General features: G+C 41.2%; 1 protein-coding gene across 2 annotated transcripts in view; it reads left to right on the forward strand.

Annotated features, from left to right (window-relative positions):
* RGL1 (ral guanine nucleotide dissociation stimulator like 1) overlaps positions 1 to 23,547 on the forward strand; it is a 220,785-nt gene that overhangs the window by 134,473 nt on the left and 62,765 nt on the right. For both annotated transcript variants that reach the window (XM_079760833.1, XM_079760834.1), the window contains one exon: positions 9,957 to 10,165. In XM_079760833.1, coding sequence (XP_079616959.1) covers positions 9,957 to 10,165 — 209 coding nt within the window. The remainder of the gene's footprint in view (positions 1 to 9,956; positions 10,166 to 23,547) is intronic.

A 23,547-nucleotide genomic window follows, 5' to 3' on the forward strand; every position in this document is an offset into this window, starting at 1 on the left:
CCAGTAGCTTCTCATATGGCTACTGACATGGTTTCCTGGCTGATCGTGCACCTTTGGGTGAAGTCATTATTATTTTTTATTTATTTAACTTACTCATTTTAGAAACTAATAATGAGGGGATTTTTTTTGTTTTCTTCCAAAGAGGGTGTTTAGCATTAAAAGAACATTTGTCACCTGTAGGTTTTGAGATTTCAGTGTCAGGAGATGGGAAAGATAGTAGTACCAGAGAGCATTTGCTGTAAGAACTTTGGGTGAAAGTAATCGGGGTGGGGGGAGAAAGTGAAAAGAGAAGGATTTTATCTGTTACCTACAATATTTTCTTTTATCTGTAGAATCCCGAATAGTTCTTGTCACCGTTTAACATGCCTTCAAATCTATTATATAACTTTATCTCTTTCTTACAACAATCCAGTGAAGTATGGAGATTCTGGGCTCTTGAGTTCTGTGAAGTAATGAGAGTCTTGGGTGTACAAGATGGAGATTGAATGCCCAACACTGTCACTTTGTGCTTTAACACACACGCTGTAATAGGAAGACAGGGCCGGTTTTATATCCTGACTTGGTCAGTTGTGCTGATTGGCTGGGTGACTTTGGGTCAGAGCCCTCACTTCTTCGAAACTCAGTTTTTTCAAGGAAAGTAAAAATAATTCCTATACGAGAGGATTATTGTGTAGGATTGAGGTTCTGACCCTAAAGTGCTCAATAAATATGTGTTAATCCTCTCTTGCTTTTTCTTTAGGGCATAAGGGGTTTTCTTAGAATTAATTTACAGCTTATTGAAGAGGAAAACCCCTGAAGAGAAAAAGTCAGTTTAAGTCATTGTATCACTCACTGAGACCGTGGAACAAAAATGTTAACCCCCACAGCTGAAAGCCTGTTTAAAAGAAAGGGTTTATTGGGCCATTGGTAGCGAGGAAAAGGAGCTGGGCCATGAAGGCGCAACCATGGCAGCCTTGCCCCCTGGATTGGTGAAGTGTTTTTCTACTTCAAGGAGCCGGGAGAAGGATGGAGGTTGTTTTGGAAGAATTTCCATTGGCTCTAGACAAAGGGTGGGGGAAGGTGAAGTGTGGCTACTTCTGGGCTAGGCAGGGAGTTCCTAAGGAAGTATTTGCTCCTCCGGATTAGGGGTGGGCCACGGTCCAGAAAGCTCACGTGTACACAAGCTGTGGCTCCTGGGGTTCAGCGGCCTTGGCTATCCTCTCTTAGATAATCGCAGAAATAGCCACAGAGAAGTTAATTCAGAGTTCCAGCATACACTCAGGAATGCGGGCAGGCTTGCTGGCCGACCCCCAGCTATCGGCCTACCTGCTCCATCTCTCCTTCTCCTCTCTCCTTCTCCCGCCTGCTATCATTTCTTAGAACATCTCAGAGTTTTCTTTTTTCTGTCAAGGTGTACTCAAACTAAGTTGTTCTTCCTCCTTTGTCCTAGATTTGATTACCTGATAGTATGTTTGAAAGCTACTTGCTTGCTCTGTCGGTAGTCAGTTCTACAAGCCCACGATCTAGGGATATTACCTGTGCCAGATGTCTCACTGACGGATAGAGTCCTCGCCAGAGGCCCCGTGTCCCAGACTCTATGGGAAATATCGAGTTAAATTTCACATTTGAATTTCCAAGTCCACATTGACTGGAAAGATTTAGTTTGGGAGGGAAAAGACACAATCTGGACAGTCATTACTGGAATTCTGAAATCCAGGGAAGTAATGATTTTACTGGTATTTTGGTAATGGAGCTTTGATTTTTATGCTTAATCATTATAATAATAGGTGGTAATAATAGGGGGAAGTAAATGTTTACTTTGTTTATAACCAAACCAATCCCAGAGGAAAATGGGGAGGATAAGAGATCCCGTAATGTGGTGTGCAGAGTAATAATCAAGCTGGAGATTAAGTCTGGAAACACGAGGCAGTCGCCACCCCCTGCCTCCCTGCTCTGCACCTCCTCTCGACTCCCCAAGGACTGGTGAAGAGCGCTGGAAATCTCAGCAGGAGATAAAGGCCCACGAACTGTCTGTGGGATTTATGGCAGGCTGGGAAAGCTTCTGGGCTGTGGGGGAGCCTTCCATTCATAGCAGGCTCCATTCACCGAGAATATTAGGTCACACAGAAGCTCACTCCCCCCTGCTGACCTTTTCAGACAGAGGTTGGCTGGGCTGCACCAAAACAGAGCAGATTCCAGAAAGCCAGGGCACCTGTTAGCCTGGGACCTCAGGATATGAAGACCTTGGGCATTTCAGGCCGAGAGTCAGAGAGAGAGAGAGACAGAGAGAGAGACAGACAGAGAGAGAGAGAGAGAGAGAGAGAGAGAGAGAGAAATTTACGAGTTCACTCTGGATACCAAACTGAATGCGAGGATTTGTGATGTTATTTGCCAAATGCAATAGTGACTATTTTAGTTCAAACCTTTCCCCTTATGTAACTCTAAATCCTTGAACTTTTCAGAATACCATGTGATTTCTTCATTTATAAAGTAGATGTCTAAGACATTGAAACTTGAAGTCAGTTGGTCTCAGAAGTGGAAGTAGAACCCAGGTTAATTCATAACATCTTAATCATTAGCATTCTGAGTTTCAAGCAGAAGAGTAGCGTATATAAGTGAAACTGTTTTATTTGAAAAGTGTAGTCAGCAAACTCCCTGAAATCCACTGAATTTTGGAATCTGCTTCCTTACAGACTTTGGAATCCTTAAAGGAGGACCAGAAAGTCAGAAATAGGGATTTGTGTCAGAGGAGGTTGAGTCTGTTATGGATTACATTGGGCTGAGCAGATTCACAGCCAGGAGGACTACCATTTTTTAGGAGATGGAAAACATAACTTCCTGTTTCCCCCGGGAGAGTTTCTGGATTCTGTGGGGTGATCTGGGAAACCCTGCTGAGACTGGATGGTGGAGGGCCGGGATTTCTGTGTGATAAAACCTGGCTGTGATTTGTTATTACAGCCCCGTTAGCGTTTTCCTGAGGATGAAGAAGGGTATTCTTCATAGAAACCTGACCACATTCTAACATGTGGCTTCAAGCAAAGTCAACTCTTAGGGATCTTGTAATGTTTTTAAAGCGCACTCATTTGTATGCACATGCTCCTGTACCTCTCCCTCCATCACATATCTACTGTTTTCTTAGCTCAGAGACATTCTTTTCTGTCTTCTATAAGATCAATATCATAGTGACAACGCAAATCCCTTCACTGCAGTATACACAGAATGAGAAAAGTGTTCAACCAGAATGAAGTTCTCTCTTGCATTTACCATTGACATAATTTGAGAGGGACCCCTGGGCAGTGGTGTGCTGAGAAATCAGCTCTCCAGAGCAAAAGTCCTGATTTATAGCTAATTTGCCGATTTCCATGGTGTAGATTTCTACCATGGCTGAATTCAAGATACCAACACAATGTCACTGAACATGGAAGCGAGACAGTGTGTGTGCAATTGGGTCTTGCAAGCAGTACCAGCTGGCTCCAGCACACCGTTGGCTGGACCTTGATATGTTTGCACAGTGAGTTGGAAGGTCCATATGTTGGCATATGTATGAAGCTGGTGGTGAAGATTTCTTCTGGGTTCTCTGCCCAGAGATGCCGCCACAGATCAGGTGATGTGTGAATTTGCCACATGCACAGGTGCTTCTTCTGGTGCTTGACATCTGTACTCTTGGAACCCTCTTGATATTCGTCTTCTTCCAGGTGCCACCCTGTTCTACACATGCTGCCTGGGAGGGCGACGCCATTTTCATTGATGTAGCTTCTACCTATTTCCATCTTAGACCCCTCTCCCCACCTTTTAGATTATAACTTCCTATTGGACTGTACCATGGAAAATCCCAAAGGGGCTCCCAACACTTCTAAAGTGGAATTTAGTACCTCTGCCCCACAAAAATCTGCGCCCCCCTCTTCTGGGTGGTACCATTATCTCTCCAGTAATCCACAACTTGGAAATTAGGTAAAGATTTTGAACTTTTTATTTCCCTTCATCTTCACCCTCTTAATCACGAAGTCTTGCCAATTCCTGAATATTCCCTAAATATGCCCCCCCCCCCCCAACCCACCACTTGCTCTATCCTATTGCACAAGTTAAGGCCTATTTGGAGTTGCTCACCTGGAGTCTCAACAACTTTCTTACTGACTCAATTTTAAGCCTCCCATCCAATCTGTCCACACTGTGATTTCTCTGGCCATGTTCACACCTATAGAAAATGGAGTCTTGTTCCTTGGGATTTGCTCCGATGCCTTCGTCAGGTTGTATCTTGCTGACTCTGTAACCAAGCTGACATTCCCTGTCACATTGCTCCCGCAATCAGGATTCCCCCCTTCACACCTCTTTTCCTCTTAATGCCTTCGTGCTGGTCTCCCTGCCTGCTGTGCCCTCCCAGCATGTTAACTCCCACTCTGACTTAAAATCCAACGCAAGCATCACCTACTCAGGAAGCCTTTTCTGATGCAGCCTCTATCCTGGGTCCCTCCTGGTTCTTCCATGGTATCTGCCTCTCTCTCTGCCATTTTACTCACATTGCATTTTAATGGCATCTTTGTGTCCTTTTCTTCCATCACATGGAACAACTTGGGTGTCAGGACTACATTCTCTTTCCTTTATATCTGTACTGCCTTGCACAGTGCCTGGCACATAGTGCTGTCAAGCTAATGTGTGGTTGAATAAGTAGATGAATAAATGAATGAGAGATCCATCGTGAACCCTTTGTATGCACTTAGCATAGGGTTGCTAGACTTACCAAATAAAAATACAGAATGCCAAGCTAAATATGAAATTCAGATAAACAACAAAAAATTTTATGTGAGCAGGTCCTAAATACTGCTTGGGACATACTTATACCCCCAAATTATTTAATCATTTTTTATTTACCTGAAACTAAAATATAACTGGGAGCCCTGGCAGACCTAACCTAGTAAAAAAAGAAAAAGAAAAAAAAAAGTGAGTTCACACCCAATGTAGAAGTCCACACAGGGCAGAAGACATTGAGCTGGGCGTCACATGCCCCCGGGTTTGGTGTAGACTATGTCTTACATCTCTGAATGGCTCACGTGTAAATGTCTCACTGTATTCAGATGCACTGGCTTAGCCATGACACTGCTGTGTGCCGTTAGGTACACGTACTGTTGCTTTGCCCTGCAAGGTCATTTATTCTGTACGTATTTGAGCGCTATGGATAGATGACCAGAGTTTATTTGGAGTCACCTCATGGCATTTCCTGTACTATCTGTGTGGTTCCTTGGTGTTCTTAGTGGTGGTTGCAGACATTTGAAAAGGGAGTATAAATGTACCTGTGTTGCTCTGAGGTGAATGGAGAGTCGCAGCGCGTACCTTCCTAGTCTATAACACCTTGGAGGTGGGTGTTGGATTTTCTTAGGGAGTCGTGACTGGAACAGGACTCACTCCTCCTCTGCTCAGGCAGGATGCCTGGGCGCTGATGTGCTGCAGACTGAGCATGACCTGGAGAAGGACTTCACACCGCCTCCAGGCTAACGGGCTGTTTATTTGGCACGCTCGCTGATAGAGTATCAGATAACTGATGCATTCTTTTGATTGAAGGACACTTGTTTTTTTTTTCAAATTGGAAACACCCAACTTGTTAACAGTTTATGTTTTAGACAATGAAAGAGTATGTTTCTCCATGACTGGAAGCAGAGTTGAAATATGGCACATTTCATCTCCCACATCCTCTTTCTCCTGTCTCCCTCATGCCAAAATTGATAATTATGAAAATTCCGTGGCAGAGTTTTAGATATTTATCCCTTAGGAGTCAGACATATTCTCTTAGGGAGAGCTGAATTGTAATGGTGGAAAGATTGGCCAAAAATACAGTCATGAAACATTTTTGTGGCCTCAGTATCATGATCTTGTCAGTAAAGCGATGGTCTCTGATTAAATCCAGATTGAGCTGTTTCCTGTTAGCGTGCTAACCCAGAGGGCAGGCTCAGCCCTCCCCGCTTTGCCTGTAAGTCTGGGTTATTAAACACTTGTCTGCCAAGCCCCTCCCCCCTTCACTTTTCTTTTAAACTAGAATTCAAAGGTATTGAGATATTACAAACAAAAAGATCCTAAAGTCTCTTAAAAGGGTTATATAGCTCTAAAGTCTCTTAAAAGGTTATGAATATTTTGCTGCAAAAATGAAACCAAAATTTTAGTTTCTCCAGTCTGACCATAAGGCAGAGTATATATTTTCTTTCGTGTTTCACTTTTGTATAATTTTATTTTAAAATAATTTCAGGAACCAGCAGATAGATCATTTTTAAGTTTTTGTCCTCCGTTTTGAAAATGTACTTTATTTGAACGTTGGTAATTAGGACCCATCTTCAAACACCTCGTCTTCCCCTTGCTGTAGCAAGTAAATATTAGGGTGCTGAGCAGATGTGCAAAAGGTGACATTGGGCAAGTGCCCTGACGCCCTAACATGCATTGTTAATTTGGGGGAGAGTAAGTTTAGGCACCAGAGCAATTCCTGTACTTCGGTTCATGACATTGTCATTGATGCTCACTCATCGCCCTTAGAGAAGGATTTAAAAAAATATATATCTTTTTATTGATTTCATAGAGGAAGGGAGATAGAGATAGAAACATCAATGATGAGAGAGAATCATTGATTGGCTGCCTCCTGCACGCCCCCTCCAGGGGATGGAGTCTGTAACCCGGGCATGTGCCCTGACCGGGAATCAAACTATGGCATTCTGGTTCATAGGTTGACGCTCAACCACTGAGCACACCGGCCAGGCTAGAGAAGGATTTTTAAGATCAAAATACTCAAAGTATTTGATTAGCCATCCTGTTAGCTCAAACAGGGTTCTTCCTAATTTACAGATGCAAACACTGAGGAGCAAAAACCATTAAAGGGACTTATGGGGATCCAGCACGCACATTGACATATTTTTTCAGAGGAAAAGGCGGGCTGAAAGGAAGCGACTGGGTTAATGAGCACCATGATTTCATTCCCAAGGGAGAACGTGGCTTCCTGCCAAGTCCGCTTTCTGGCAGGAAAAGGGACCCACTTCATCAGGTCCTCTGACAAGCATTTTTCTCTGTGTTTGAGTTTTTGGCCACATCAATGCTCAGTGAAAAATTTGTTCTTTTAAATAGTTATTACTTTCAATAAGGAAGGATTTAGTTTTAAATTGGAATTTGCGTTGTGAGTAAAATAAGGATCATCAAATGACAGAGCTGTTTGGTAAGGGAGCCCTGACATTGTCGCAAGGTAAGGAAGTGTGATGTAGGATTAAAGCGTTGAATATTCCCCCGGACTGAGAAGCCTTTCCTCTCCTTCTTGTTGTTAACATCTGACACGGAAGTATACTCTTGGACTATCACTCTTTAATGTTATCAGGCTGCTAAGTATTTTGACCAGGTCTTTCAAAATGACTAAGTAAAACCCGCAAAATATCCCTAACTTTTGGTATTAAGAGAGGTCAAAGAACTATAGATGTTTTTATAGAAGATAAAAATTAACATTATATTTGGTCTTCATTTTTCTTCTTTTTAAATGAGAAGTGACAAATGCGAATTAAGTTTTAAATGCATCCCAGTGACTTACTAAGCTACCATTTTCCCTAACTTTGTTCATTCTAACATTCTTCTACAAGATGCTGTGAGAATAAAGGGAAGTTCACTTGCAAATGTATGTCATATACCTTACCCTTCTCTTGGAGTTTCATCGCATGTTAGCGTATGAAAGACATTAAGAGATGCTAAAGTAAAGCCGTGTACTTGACTTTAACTCTATAGCTCCCAGACTTGACCTCAGCCCCTTTTGATCTGGAATGAGTATTTTATAATAGACACATAGGGCACCACTGTACCAAGTAGTTAAAAAATGTAATTAGGCTTTGAAACCTATATCTTTTTCATTTATTGCTTCTGGATAATGTTAATTGAAGCTCCTGGGAGACAGACAGGAAATACTAGGCCTGCTCTGAAAGTATACACAGAGTGATCAAGAACAGTTACTAGGCCATGATCTGAGTCACAGGCCTAAGGAAACATTTGTTATTTTTCTTGAATCAGGCCCCTCTTTTTAGTATCTTCCAAAATTAAATGCAGAAAGAGTCATCAGTCCATAGGCTGGAGTGCTCCTATTAATTCTTGTTGGCAGTTGGACATGGTGACACTTAGCTATTCTAACCCCTCGGGCAGAGATTGCCACACTTTGGTTTTACAGAAAGCAATCTCGCCTGCTAGTTTCCTTCCAGTGTTTTACCTTCTGACAGGCCAGATGAAGAAAAAGCAGGCATGCTGCGTCGTAAGCACACGTCACCATTTAGAGATTCAGTTCTCTACCCATCTTTAATTTTCACGTGTCTGAATATTTCAATTGAGAAGAATTTGATATAAAACCATTCAAACTTACAATTCAGAGAAATTATCTGGTGAGTCTTTGCGTCACTTGGAATGATCACGTGCTTTAGAAACAGATTCCTGGGCAGGTCATCTTCCCCAGCACCTGTGAAGGACAAGTTAAGCTTTGAATACTGCATCTCTGTAAACTTTGATAAGCACAGATTTATTGCAGAACGGCATATCTGTATCATTCTTTAACCTAATTATCTTCCTTCATACTCAGTTTTTAAGCTGTACAGATTTTATCACTAATCACTTCTTAGTATTATGGTTTATGTCTCCAAGGTGCAGTTACACCTACCAGTATTATTCACAGTTTCGTTTTCATGTGACAGTTCCTTCTCATGAACAGATTGATTCTCTTGTGCAATGCCAGTCTCCAGAAGGAGGGGGCCATACGCCCCACCCTTTTCATTACTCCCCAGAGATCAGCCCAGGGCTGCTTGGTATGGCCACTTCTTAGTCAACTATGTTGATTGCTCATGATATTAAATCAGAAAGTAATTGCCTTCCCTGGACTGAAGAACATCAGGTCATGGTCAGATCTCCATAGATTTCCATGGAGAACGTATGCCTACCATGGCTGATTTCCCAAGTTATCAGCATGATGTCAACTGGCTTACAATTTAGCAATCAGCTGTCCAAAGCCAGTATGAGTTGGCTCCAGCTCACCACTGTGGGTGATGTCTTTAAGAAGGAGATTGAACAGCCTTATAGATACAGAGAACAAACAGACTGAGGCCAGAGGGGAAAGGTTTAGCGGTGAGTGAAATAAGGGGATTAAGAAGTACTGAATGGTCATTACAAAATAGGATGGGGATTTAAGGTAAAGCACAGGGAACATAGTTAACAATATATATTTTTTTCATAGTTAACAATATTGTAATAACTATGTATGGTGCCAGGTGGTCACTTGCATTATTGGAGGGAACACTTTGTACACCTGAAACGAATACAAAATAGCATTGAATGAAAACTGCAATATAGAATTTTTTTACAACCCAGCCAAGCATGGCTCAGTGGTTGAGCATCAACCTATGAACTAGGAGGTCAGGGCTTGATTCCTGGTCAGGGCACATGCCCAGGTTGCTGGCTCTATTCCCATTGTGGGGCATGCAGGAGGCAGCCAATGAATGATTCTCTCTCATCATTGATGTTTCTATCTCTCCTTCCCTCTCCTTTCCTCTCTGAAATCAATAGAAATATATATATTTATTATTATTATTTTTTTTTTTACAAAGGATGAGTTTGAACACTTACCATGGAACAATATAAAGGGAATGATTGATACCATTTGCTAAACTTGCTCCTGGGATTATTGAGAACATCCTTGATAAAATATGTCAGTAACCTAGTTCTTGATAGGATAGTAAATAGAAGCAAATGTAACCATGATGAAGTAATACCTCTACTTCTAGAGAGGAAGGAAACACACACCACCACCACCACCACCAGCCCCTCTACTCTACCACATCCACAGGTGAGGGGATGGCCTTACATGGCTTGTAGGGAAATTAAATAAGAGCAAGGGAAAGCATGACTGGCTCTGATTCAGCGCTTCAGCTATTAAAGTTTTCCTTCACAGTGTTATTTCTCCTACTAACAACCCTGCATTTATTGTACAGGTGGAAGGGGACCAGCTCCCTCCAGGACATACCGTCAGCCAGTATGAGACCTGTAAGATCAGGACCATAAAAGCCGGCACCTTGGAGAAGCTGGTGGAGAACCTGCTGACAGCTTTCGGGGACAATGACTTCACCTATATCAGCATCTTCCTGTCAACGTACAGAGGCTTTGCCTCCACCAAAGAAGTGTTGGAACTACTGCTGGACAGGTAAGAATCGGAAGGCGGGTGCGAGGCGACGGAAGTGTAGGACTGTGCAGAGTGAGGGATGAGGGTCTGAATCACCTGCAGTTGATGCTGAGTGAAGGTATGAGAAAGGATTAACTGGAAGGGGTGGAGCAAATGGCATGGAGATTATTCAGGAGCCACTTTACGGTCTATTTGTGATGAAGATATCTCATAAAAAATCTATAGGAGTTAGAAGTACTTGCTCTGAATCTAGACTTGACTGTTTATAGAGTTCACTTACTCTTTGGCACCCTAAAATTTTTCCATGTTTTTATAATTTCATGTAATTCCAGTAAGTAACTGGAAATTTTATTGGGTTGTGAGATTTAAATATACTAATATGTGTGAAGTATGGAGCTCAGTGTTAAATCTATAGGAAGCAGCTCATGAATGGTGGCTGTAAAAATGATGATGATGATAACTACCAACAACCACTGTGCACTGGCTGCTTTATGGACCTGCACATAAATGTCATCCCTGATTTATGTTAAGTCACACGTCACATCTAGTAGAGCAGTGTACATTGTAACTCACACACCGATGATTGTATTTCCCCCTTTATTTCTAATTAAACTTTGTCTTTTAAAAAATAAGCCAGACAATTGTTTTAGAATCCTGAGAGTTCTCATCCAAACCCTTATATTCTAGGGTTTCCTGTATAAGAAAGGAAATGAGATAGGATGTTTTTGTTGGAGTTGTTGAATCCTGATTTTTAACTACGTTTAAAAAGTTGACAGTAATATATCCTCATGTTAAACGTTCTTACACTATAGGAAGGTATAAAAAACACACACGAATGTTTCCTCATGGCTACCTTTCCCCAAATAACTTCCATATAGAAGTATAAAGAAAAAAATTAAGACAGAACATAATCTAATTAGGCAGATAATACACATTAAGATTTCAAAAGTAGAAGTAATCCATGTACATAGTGAGAAGTTCAAACAATTCAGAAAATTATAAAAGTAAGAAGTAAAAATGTCCTTTTCCCCAAGTCCCATTTCCCAGTCCCATCGCTCCTGGGTGATCACTGCACACCATCGCTTTTGTATTCTTCCCAAATTTTGGAGCGGCATATGTACATTTACCGATATGCACATTTATATAGATATGTGTCATGCACATGATATTACATATACTAGTAGATTATACACTTAAATATGATATAAATAGAATCATAATACACAGTCTGTTTTGAAAATTTTTTTTCATTATTGTTCTCTTGGAGATTTTTTGTTCATTAAGGGAATTAACATATCTAAAGGGCTTATTGGAACAGTGCTTACATTTTGAAAGCTTAAATAAACTGTTATTTCAAAATCAGCACATGTAGATAGATTTACCATATTCTTTTTTATTGAACTGATTTTTCTATGGATAGACAGTTAAGCTCTCCCCACTTTTTAAATTTTTTAAAAAAAATTTTAAACAATGCTGTAAAGAGTGTCTTTGAATATATATCTTCCGAGTATCGGTTTGAGAATTCCATAGAACAATTTCATGGAAGAGAGATCGATAGGTCAAAATGTCTTAGCACTTTAAAATGTGAAAGATATTGCTAGATTGCCCTCCAGACGGCTGCACCAGCCACACTCCTGTCCACAGAGGAGGGGGCCCCTTCTCTCACTTTCCCACACCCTTGCCAACTCTGCCATCGGAACTGTCTCTAGCATGACCTGTCCACTGAAAAAGAACTCATTGTTTTTAAACGTATGTTTCTTACATTTATGAGTGAGGTTTAGCATTCTTTAAAATACTTAACAGGGCATTTGTGTTTTCTGTGAACTGTCTTTGCATATCCTTTACTTATTTTTATTTTGGGCTATTGTCATCTAATTATTGACCGTCTAATTACAGCTATTTGTATATTAACAAAATTGGTGCTTTGCTTATCAGATGTTGGAAATATTTTTCCTAATTTGTCCCTTGGGTTCAAAAGTTATTTATTAATATTCTTTTCATGAAGACATTTAAATATTTTTTCTGCAATTGTATCAGTCTTAGGAAAGGCCTTTTAATAATTAAGTTCTATTCCAATGGAAACAAGATTATTGATAACTGGGTTTTTCTCAAGATATTTTCCTCATAGATGCATACAGAGTGAAATCATTTGGATCTTATGTTCTGTATATTCAGGAGCATTCACAAGATATCCCTCCTTATCATGCATTGATCTGGTTATGGTAACTCTGGACTTAGGCAGTCCTGTAGATTTTTGCATAGCAGTACTTAAAATACTAAGCCTGGAGTGTAAACCTGTGGGATTAGTGAGTCATTTTTTTCATAGCTTGTTTGCGTGTATAATACCTCTCACCTATAAATAGAACCTGAAGAATTATGTGAGTTTTCTCTTTGCTATTCTATATTTAAAAAAAGGCTGAAGTATGCTAACTGTTGGCAGGCAGTAGGAGGAAATAGGTCAACCCGTCAGAACTCCTGCAAGAGTTTTTTGGAATGGGTGACCTCTTCTACTTCTGGGGTAACTCCATTGATTATTGGCTACAGATGGCCATAGTCAGTAAGGGAGCGCGTGTGAATTCCAGCTGCTCACCACAAACAGTGGACAGACACACAGGAACTAGAGTGTTTAGTCTATGACTGGTGGACATCCAGCTTTTATTTGATGATCTTAAAAAATCTGCTCTTTGTTCTTCTATAGTAGACATTTTTGGATTTTTAAAATATTAACTAGATGACAATGACTAAATAACAGAATCAATATGAATTAAAATTCCATTTAATTCAAACAGTCATTTAAAGTATAACTGAATGAAGAGTTAAAGTTTATCTTGAACCGTTTGGATGGGCCAGGACCTGGCCTTGAATTTAACCTCATAGTATGTTTTTTCTTGCTTTTGAGGTGAGTGGAATCAGCAAGTACCGAACGCCTGTAAAATGCCCAGGGCTGCAGGACACCATGTGGGTGAAACGATATATAAGGCTTGGTTGGTTCTCACCCTGGTAGTGAATTTGCTGAGAAGCTGCTGGTACTTACCCTCCAGGGACCCTCACTTACAGCCCCCTCTACATAATTTATATTCATAATTTTGTATTCTTTTTCTTCGAGAGGACCCTTCAGATTACATATGCTGACCCTGCAAAACCTGGATCCACCCTGAGAACTTAATATTTTACTGCAAAAGATAAAGTCTACATTTATAAAACAAGTAGACAACCACTTAAGATGGTATAAAAATGAAACTCTAACATGCTCTGAAGAAGTTCAGAGAAATAAACTCCATTTATTTTGCTTCCTCTACAGAAATCTGGAGTTGTCCAGATATGTACAAACTTTAACATGAGTATTTCTTCCTCACTCCATTTCCTACTCACACTTAGATCTTATGACCAGATGTTAATCTTTGTTTCATTTTAATAAAAATTCAGATTCTGTACGACACTGGGTTCTTAAATTTATTTTGGGGGATTTTAATGTCTATAATTGGGAGGTAAGCAATTAAGTTGCATGAGCTTACCTTTTCTGAATGTTTTTATTTAGTTTAGAGAGAGGAAAGGAGAGGTGGGGGGGAGAGAGAAACATTGATTAGCTGCCTCACCCGCTACAGGACATGTGTGCCCTGACCAGGAATGGAACCGGTGACCTTTCGGTCCATGGGACATTCAACCAACTGAGCCACTCCAGCCAGGCGATATACTATTTTCTTGTTAAGAAATTATAGTAGACTTGTTTGTGAGTCTCTGGTGTAATTTTTAAAATAATTTCTCTTGGTTTCATAATAATATATTGCTTATCTTTTGTGAAATCGACACTGAAAAGCTATTGTAGAATGTGCTAATCCTAACCAGCCAAGAATGGATTGAAGGCAGATGCTGCAGTATTTATTTCCCTCCAGAGAAAAGCTTATTTGAAGTCAAGCTTTGATTTTCCTTAAGACTTCCAATCACATGGCTTTTCTTCTATGGAACTGTTTGCTTTCTGTGATTAAAAATAAAATAAAATCTTTTTATAGTTTTTTTTTTTATTCTGTTAATATGAGCCTTTGTGTTTGACCAGTAGACAGTGGTTTAAGTCCCCCCTGGCTAATTCCATGTGTTTGTGTTACCCTGTACTTGGGGTGATCAGCAATTCCCAAGGAATCCTGCTTTCTGTGCTTCTCACCATGGCTCAGAGTTAATTCTAGGGCTCACTGGCTTCCTTTCAGTCTGAGAGAAAGTTTTTGAATTGTGGTTTAGTTGTTTGTGTTGGGGCTTTGAGATTTTATCTTCTGTAACTTTAAACATACATTCCACTTAAAAATATATTCTTCCCACCACACCATTAAAAAAATATAAGGGAGGAAGTTTCCTCTGAAAATACTCAACGTCAAGTGCAGGAAGAAACCTAACTCAGCTAGTGATCCTCACTGAGAGCCAAGAAGTGTTTGTAAAAACATCTAGATTTTTTCTTCAGGCAGCTGTCACATTAGCTACTTTTGGATATTTCTCGATTATTCTCTTTTTCTGCTTCTCTCATAGCAGAAGTAAGCAAGATACTAAGAGCAGGCAGAATAGGGGTGAACGAGGTCCCCAGAAAGTCACTGATGGCACTCAGGCCGCAGTTTGGAAAGGACTGAACAGGAACCTGAATTACCCCTTCATTTCAAGTGCATTCTCCATCGGAGGACTTCTGGAGGGGACTAAGGTGGCAGCCACCTGTTAACATGACGCTTTAGGACCAGTGTGGCTTGAATTTGCTTACTTAGGTCACAGAGAGGGGTCTTTGAACTTATTTCTTCTTCCCATGTTTGCTTGCCATGAGTTTTCGTAGACATTATCTCATTTAGTTCATCTGTCATTACATTACTCCCATGTTTACAGATGCAAATGTTGAGGCATAGAAACATTCAATCAGTAAGTGGCAGAGCTGGAATTAAGACCTCCATCTTTCTGACTTGGAAGCTCTTTATGATTTTATGTTATTTATTTTAAATCTTGATTGTTGAAAGTATTACATATGTCCCCCTCCCCCTTTCCCCCCACTGACCTCTTCTAGCCTGCCCCAGCCCCCCGCCCCAGGACTTCAGCACATTATTGTCTGTGTCCAAGGGGGAAGGGGGAGCTCTTTTCAAGCGTAGCATCTCACCTCTGGTGATTTGTCACTGCTGGGTCTGTGTATCTGGAGTGTTTCTGTTTATTTGATGTACTCAGGCCAAATCCCCTGACCTGAATCTGCTCCTTCCAAAAGAGGACCCTTCTTGGAGGCTAGGGATAGCAAATAAGAAAGCTTGGGAGGATTTACACAAATGCCTTACCCCTATGGGGATGGCAGTCTTAAATCTGTACTTCATGACGCCTGGCGAGGCAACACCTTCATATGAAAAGATGCTGCACCATTAGCCAGCAGGACGTGGGGCTGCCGTGCCAGTGAAGCCAGTTCCTCCTCGTCATAGGGAAGAGTTGATCAAATATAAAAGGAAAACATTCTGTTTTTTCCATAGTCTGTCATAAGTGCCAGATATGCTTCCTTTTCCTTTCAGAGCTTTAGGATGCTTCTGGGGAAAGCAGTTTTCCTGTCTTTCTCCGAGTCATGAGATTTATGGGCAACACAGGAGTGTAATGGCTAAGAGCATGAGCTTGGGAGTCAGAAAATGAAATTGACTCCAATTTTGTGCCCCTCACACGCTCTGCAGCATTGGGCAAGCTACTTTATTTTACCAGCTTCCGTTTCCTTATCTATAAAATGAGAATGAAAAAAAAAAAGCCTTATCTATAGGGTTATTCTGAGGTTTAAGCTGGATACTATAAAGTTTTCAGTATAGTGGTTGGCAAATACTAAGTGCTTATGAGATTACCATGAGTATTTCTTTCTTCATGACACTTACCACTCTTTGAAATTACCTTTCTTATTTATCCTGCTATTTCCTGACCTGCCTCCTACTCAGAATCATGTCTGTCTTGTTCATTGCTGCACCCGGAAGAGGAATGCTATTTGGCAGTAGGTACTTAAAAATGATTTGTCTAAAAAATAAATAATGGTTATTATTCAAGCCTGTTACAAACACTTGCATTGGAAGGTACAGCAGTGAACGTGACCCAGCCTCTGGCTACTTTTCGTGTAAGAGACAGATAGTCCAGAGACTTGTGCCATTATTGTCAAGGCAGTGAGGGCTCAATGAATACTTTAACATTTTTTTATTTTTTAGAGAATTTTTATGCTCACAGCAAAATTGAATGGAAAGTACAGAGAGTTTTCATATACCTCCTGCCCCCACACAACCCCCCACTATCAGTACACTATCAGTACTCCCACCAGAGTGGTACATTTGTTACAATCATTATCACCCGAAGTCCATAATTTACCTTAGGGTTCACTCTTGATGTTGTACATTCAATGGGTTTGGACAAATATATAATGATATGTATGCATTATTATTATAGTATCATACAGGGTATTTCCATTGCCCTAAAAATCTTCTGTGCTCTCCCTGTAATATCTCTCTTCCCTCACCCCAATCCCTGGCTATCACTGATCTTTTTACTGTCTCCATAGTTTTGCCTTTTCCAGAACCTCATATAGTTGGAATCATACAGCATGTAGTCTTTTAAGATTGGCTTCTATTTTAAAAAATATATTTTTATTGATTTCAGAGAGGAAGGGAGAGAGAGAGAGAGATAGAAACATCAGTAATGAGAGAGAATAATTGATTGGCTGCCTCCTGCATGCCCCACACTGGGGATTGAGCCCGCAACCCCGGCATGTGCCCTGACCAGGAATCGAACTGTGACTTCCTGGCTCATAGGTTGGCCCTCAACCACTGAGCTACACAGGCCGGGCTAAGATTGGCTTCTTTCACTTAGTAACATGCAATTAAAGCTTCTCCATGTCTTTTCATGGCTTGATAGCTCATTTCTTTTTACTGCTGAGTCAGATTCCATTGTCTGCATGTAGCAGTTTGTTTGTACCTACTGGGGATATCTTGGCTGCTTTCAAGTTTTGGCAATTATGAAAAAAGGTGCTGTAAACATCCATGTATAGGTTTTTGTGTAGACATAAATTGTCAGCTACGTTGGGTAACTACCAATGAGCAAGATTACTGGGTTAAATGAGAAGAGTATGTTTAGTTTTATAGCAAACTGCTAAACCGTCTTCCAAAAGGGCCATGTCATTTTGCATTTGTTGCTCCATATCCTTGCCAGTATTTGATATTGTCTTCGTTTTGGATTTTGGCTGTTCTAATAGGTGTATAGTGGTATCTCATTGTATTTTTAATTTGCAGTTTCCAATACGCATATGACATTGTACATCTTTTCATGCACTTCCTTGTCATCTGTGTATCGTCTTTGGTGAAGTATCTGTTAAAGTCTTCAGCCCATTTTTTAATCGTGTTGTTTGTTTTCTTATTGTCGTTTTAAGAGGGTTTATTTTTATGTTTTGGGTAACAGTCTTCTAGCAGATGTGTCTTTTACAAATATTTTCTCCACGGGCTTGTCTTCTTACTATCTTGACATGGTCTTTTGCAGAGCAGCTTTTAATTTTAATGAAGTCCAGCTTATCAATTTTTTCTTCTTCCATGATTTGTGTCTTTGGTGGTGTGTCTATAAGGTCCTTGTCATGTCCGAGGTCACGTAGGTTTTTTCCTATGTTATCTTCTAGACGTTTTATAGTTTTAGATTTTACATTAGGTCTGTGAGCCATTCTGAGTTAACTTTTGTGAAGGGTGCAAAGTCTGTGTGTAGATTCCTCACCCTCATGTCGAAGATCAGTTGACTATCTGTTGCTCTGCAGTCCTATGATTAGGTTTGAGTCTTATGATGAGCCTGGGCCCCTGGTCTGTGACCTTTAGTGGTGCTTCTGAGTTTGTGTTTTTTTCTCCCTCAGGGAAAGGATGGCTAGGGGGACCTGGAGATGGGGATTTTCCTTTAGGGAGGTTAGTTAGGCTCCGATAAAACCCAGCGAGTTAGGCTCTGGGTAACTAGTTTCCCCCAAGAGCAGGTCTTGTGAAGAAGAACTTACCGAGAACTGAGTGCTCTGGTGTATTTCAAAATGGTTCCTTTTCCCACCCCTTTGCTGGAAGCAGGAGATTTTTTTCTTTGATATTTATTGTGACAACATGGTAAAGCTTCTATAGACAGCCTGGTGGCTTCATCTATAGTTTTTATCATTCAGATGTGTCCCCGCTGAGCTCTAGCAGTTCACCAGTTACAGTTCAGGTTTTCCTCCCGCGGTTGGCTGGTTCCCGTGGGGATCCTCTGTCTGTGTCTCCAGCTTTGGGGGCAGTGGTTTGCCTTCGGACCTCATGTCTCTGATGGATCTAAGAAGAGTTGTGGATTTTTCAGTTGGTTCAGCTTTTTACTTGTTAATTAGGATAGAATGGCTACTTCTAAGCTCCTTCCATGCCAAACTGGACCATGGAAGTCCTCTTTTGCCCATTTTTAAGTTGGGTTGTTTGTTTTCTTGTTGTTGAGGTTTAAGCTGTAGCTGATCTTCTCATTTTCTTGTCTGAATGTGCACTTTTAAGAAGAACCTACTTCCACTGGGAGCCTTGAGGTGGTCGTAGTAAACCTCCTTTCAGTTGCTCATAACACACAGCCATTCAGCTCGCCAGTGCTTTCTTAGCATGAGAAGCTGGGTAAGCATTTTTGAGATGCATACAATATGTTCCAAATGACTTTTTGTAAAACCTCACTTAAAAATAATTAAGTTTTTTTTTACTTAATTCTAGAATTAGACTGGGCACTTGCCAAATACTTCAATTCATGCTGGCATGCAGTGCTCATGAAATCCCCTTCCTTCCTTCTCTTTTAGTAGGAGGCAAGGCTTCTAGTATCTTCCCTCTGCTCTCCCAAGTCCAAAGAGAGGGGGGTTATGAGCAGAGGGCCCTGTAGGGAGCAGATACTGGAATTTAACCTGCTTCGAGGGCCTCACAGCAACTTGCACTGGTGACCACAGTACCTTCAGGCGCTGGTCTCTTACAATAGGAACACTTATATTAAATGTTACAATTAAACTCATAATATTATTTTTCCTACACTTTTATTTCTTCTCAAAGTCACTTATGTCTAATTTCTATCACTTATATGGGAAAGTTTTTCAAAATAATGCTATACTATTTTCTTAATTTGTTTATTTTATTTCCACCCCCTATTGCTCCCCCCAAAATGTAGAAATAGAATCTTTTGTCCCACGGTGCATGAACAAGTTGAGGTTTATTTGTCGGTTGGCTCCAGGATGCTCATCCCACTCACAGAGTGGAAAAGCTTTCAGGAAATCCTAACATTGCTTTGTTTCCTTTTCTAGCTCAAAATACAGACATATTGCATATCCTGACTAGAGTGAGGATTTCTTAGAAAAAAAAGGCCATTTCTTAAGATTTTTGTTATAACAGATGAGTTTAAATATATTTTCTCTAGGTTTGAGTGTTTATGATTCCATAGTCAAGAAACCCTCTGATGGTATATACGTTGTGGTTAAAAATAAAGGCAGATTGCTGAAAGATAAATTGGATTCAGATCATATTTCCTGTGACTATGAGGTAGATGAAAGTATTTGCTGATGGAAAAGAAAAGAGGATTATAATAAGAGCTATGAGAATCTCTGAGTATTGAAATGCTTCTAACATCAAAAAGAACATTGAAAACTTGTATAGGGCACGCAATTCATGAAAGGTCCCATGCTCTTGTTGGTTCATGCTTTATCAGGTGGAGAAAAGCAGTTTAGATAATAAAACTATAGAAAAGATAGCATTTGTAATAATTTACATACCCATCTGTGGAGGGTGGGATAATGGCCCCCAAACACATCTAGTCTTAATCCCGGGAACCTATGAATATGTTGGATTACATGGCAAAGCAGAATTGATGTTGCAGATGGAGCTAAGGTTACTAATCAGATGCCTTTAAAATAAGCAGATTATTTTAGATTATCTGGGTGGGCCCAGTGTTGTCACAAGGGTCCTGAAATGTGAAAGGTGGAGGTAAAAGAGAGAGGAAAAAATGTGAGGATGGGAACAGGATCAGAGAGACCAGGAATTCTTGTTCAGGGACTTAGTAGTGCTCATGGGCTCAAGGAAGCTGAAGGTCAGTTGTTGGTTGGTCTTCACCTGTGTTCTGTTCAGGACATCACACCCTGTTCAGCCGTGGCCCACACACTCAGCTTGTGGGAGCGTGATTGCAAACAGAGCGACGGGGCTTAGCCTCAACGTGACAGGCTTTGTTACTCTTTGCTCCCTGTAGCGACACCACTGCTTTGGGTAACCAGAAAGCTTCATTTGGTTGTTTTAGAATCCTATCCAACTAGAAGCACACAAGGGAAAATGGAAATAAGTTCTCTTCCCTGCCGGGCTGCTTGTCTTTGGTAAATTTGTCTTTATTTCTGCCAAGTGGACCCTGCTGTCACCCCGCAGCACTGTGGGTCCTCTGTGGGAGCCTGTGTGACTGCAGGGCCCTAGCTTGACGAGGTGGCAGTGGGGTTCTGTTCAAGCCGACACTGACGGGTGTGTCAGGCTTCCCCACGGACCAGAACCAGGCTAGCTTTCATTTCTGCAAACCAGAGAAATATGTTTCTGTGAAGTAGTGTGTGTGTGTGTGTGTGTGTGTGTGTGTGTGTGTGTGTGTGTGTGTTTCATTTGGCAAAGGGAGACAGGACATACAGTTACCCTTTTTTAGAAAAGAATACCAAATTTCTCAGCAGGTTTAAAAAATGTGCTGCTGTTTGGGAACTAAAAAAAACCCAAAACTGACGAAACACTGAGAGGCAAGGTGTATATATCCTGAGTGGTAACTGGCCCCTTTTAAACTCAGTTTTGATAATCCAAAAACAGTGTTGTTGTTTTTTTTACCATTTTCTAGCGGTTGGTAAAAGGGGTTGATCACCAATTCCTGTACCAATTTGTAAAAACTATGGACCCTCTCTATAGGAAAAAAGCTCATCACTAAATGATGCATGCTGTTTAGAGATTCCAGACTCCCATGAGTTCATCCAGAAGGGACTCTGCGGTGACTCCTCTCATCCCCCTGCAAAGCCTTCTTACATGACAAGGGCGATGGGGATGGCTATTATGCCATTATGAGAAGGGCACTGCTCCTAGCTTATATTGTGATGGGGCAAATGTCCTAAGTATGGTTCTGAAAAATAAATTCATTAATTCCATTAAAGTCATGTAATGGTTTAAAAAAGTATATCTCTGAATCACAGTTACTTTATGTTTTTGTTTAATCACTTTGCTCTCACTTGACATTTCATTTTTAACCTTTTGGGTTTGTGTGTGTGTGAACTTAACCACTGAGAATGACATCAGGCCCCTTGTCCTGGAAAACGTAATTCCTTTGACTTTGGTCTCTGCTGAAGTTGCCAGTAAGCTCCAGTTTAGATAAAGTGATGCTCTGTTGAGTTTTCTTAAACATGGAAGTAACTAGTCCTCGCAATGATGGGTACCATGACCTAACCTGAGATGTATTGCATGTGATTTTGCATAGTGTATTTCACAGGGCTCTTGAAGAGCTGTTCATTAGCAGCTTTTTGTGGGTGGGGGAAACCGAGCCACAGGCCTGACTGATTTGTTAATAATGCATTAATTCATCTTAAACCTGAGGAGAATTCTGACTTGTTAACCTTCTGTGATGGTCAGCGTATTGCCTTCTCCCTGGCAGTCCTACCTAACCTGTGCCTCCTGTTGTCTTTCACTGTGATCGCATGAAGTATGACAGTGTGCTAACAGGACAAATAGGCAGTTGACTGTTTAGTGTTGGTGTGAACTGCAGTGCAGGGAGGGGTACTGATGAGCCACCATGCTCTGTGGGCAGAAGTCCAGCCAGAGAAGAGAAATGGATGACAAGGGCTTGGAATGGAAACTAGATGAAACCTTACAGCAAGGGTGTGGAGGCCATCATACCTAAGAAATAACCTTAAATTTGATTGAGAAAAAAGTTATAGCAAGAGACACCTTTTTGTTTTCTTTCTCTGGATGAATGGTCATTATAAAACCTTGATCTTGTTTTGGTCTCCTCTTTAGGCAGTTGTGGGCTGTGGCTGGGTGAAGGTCGTATTCGCAAGGAACATTTTATAGCATTTTTCTAACTGTCAAGTGAAACAGAAACAACAGGTGCTTTTTTTTTTTTTTTTTCTGATAATGCTGCCTTAACTTGCAGGGACTTCTATGGAGATAATCTGTAGAATTATCTCGAAGGGCAAGGAAGGTGGAGGGCCCTTCACGACAAAGGCCCAGAGGGGAGGAGGGCAGCTCTTTCTGAGTCTTCCAACTTTTTCTAACCAGGGGCCAACTTGGCCTAGAGAACCAGATCTTATGAGCAGAAAGCACCCCACAGGGTTCTCTGCTCAGTGTCGCTGGCCCCTCCTTTCTTGCAAGAGAACAAGGCGTTTTTGCCTTGTTGCCTTTGACCTTTGTCTTCTCCTTGAATAACCAACTCCACAGTGGTAGCAAGACCTTTGCCAGGTAGGTTTGGTGGCCACAACCCAGTTCTAAGGTCAGACTTGGGTGGAGAGGTGCCTGCCATGGAGGCTCTTTCTCAGAGTGATTAAAAACAGCTCCTCACTGATCTGTGGGACGCAGATGGGTCTCGGTCAAGGCTTGGTTTCCAAACATCTGCAGGCTATTTCACCCGTGTCGTTCTCCTGAGTCAGGGTCAGCTTCTGAACATTTTTCTCATACCTGACCTGTGTTCTTGCAGGTCAGGTAAAGAGAAATGTCTCAGATGTTCACAGGCTGGGGCTCGTTAGGAAAGCAAAGACTCCCCGAGGTCCTTGAGTCAGCAGCTTCATGTGAGGTCTCCCTCCTTGACTTCCTCCTCTCTGTTCTCTCATCTTCCCCAGGAAGTAGCTTTGTCCCTTCTCTTCCCTCCCCAGCCTTTCTTTTGTTTGTGGTAGGAGAGGATATCAGTTCATTCATTTAGCAAATGTTAATGGAGTGTCTAGTCCAGGCTCAGGGGTTATAGCAGTAAGCAAGATAAAACCCAAGTCCTTACTGTGACCTCCTAGGCCCTCATGATCTGTCCCTGTCACCTCCATGCCTCATCTTATCCCCCTTCACTTACTCTGTCTCTCCTTGCTCATTGGCCTTCTTGTCACTCTGACACTGCAGCCAGGCCCTTGCACTGGCTCTCTCTTCCTCGAGAGATCTCGGGAGCCCACTCCTTCACCTTCTGGAGCATTTTACTTAATTGTCTCATTCACATTGGACCTTCTCTGAATACCTCCTATGAAGTAGCCACCTCTGACCCTCCAATCATGTCCAATCCTTACCAGCTTTCTTTTTCTCCACTGCACCTTTTATGGTCTGACTTAGCCTTTGTCAGCTAATAATATACACGAACATTTATTGTTTATCTCCCTCCACGACAATGTACGCGCCATGAAAATAGGGGCCTTGGTTTGTTCACCGCTGTATTTCCAGTGCCCAGAATAGTAC

Source organism: Cnephaeus nilssonii (assembly GCF_951640355.1).
Source record: "Cnephaeus nilssonii genome assembly, chromosome: 21".
Taxonomy (NCBI): domain Eukaryota; kingdom Metazoa; phylum Chordata; class Mammalia; order Chiroptera; family Vespertilionidae; genus Cnephaeus; species Cnephaeus nilssonii.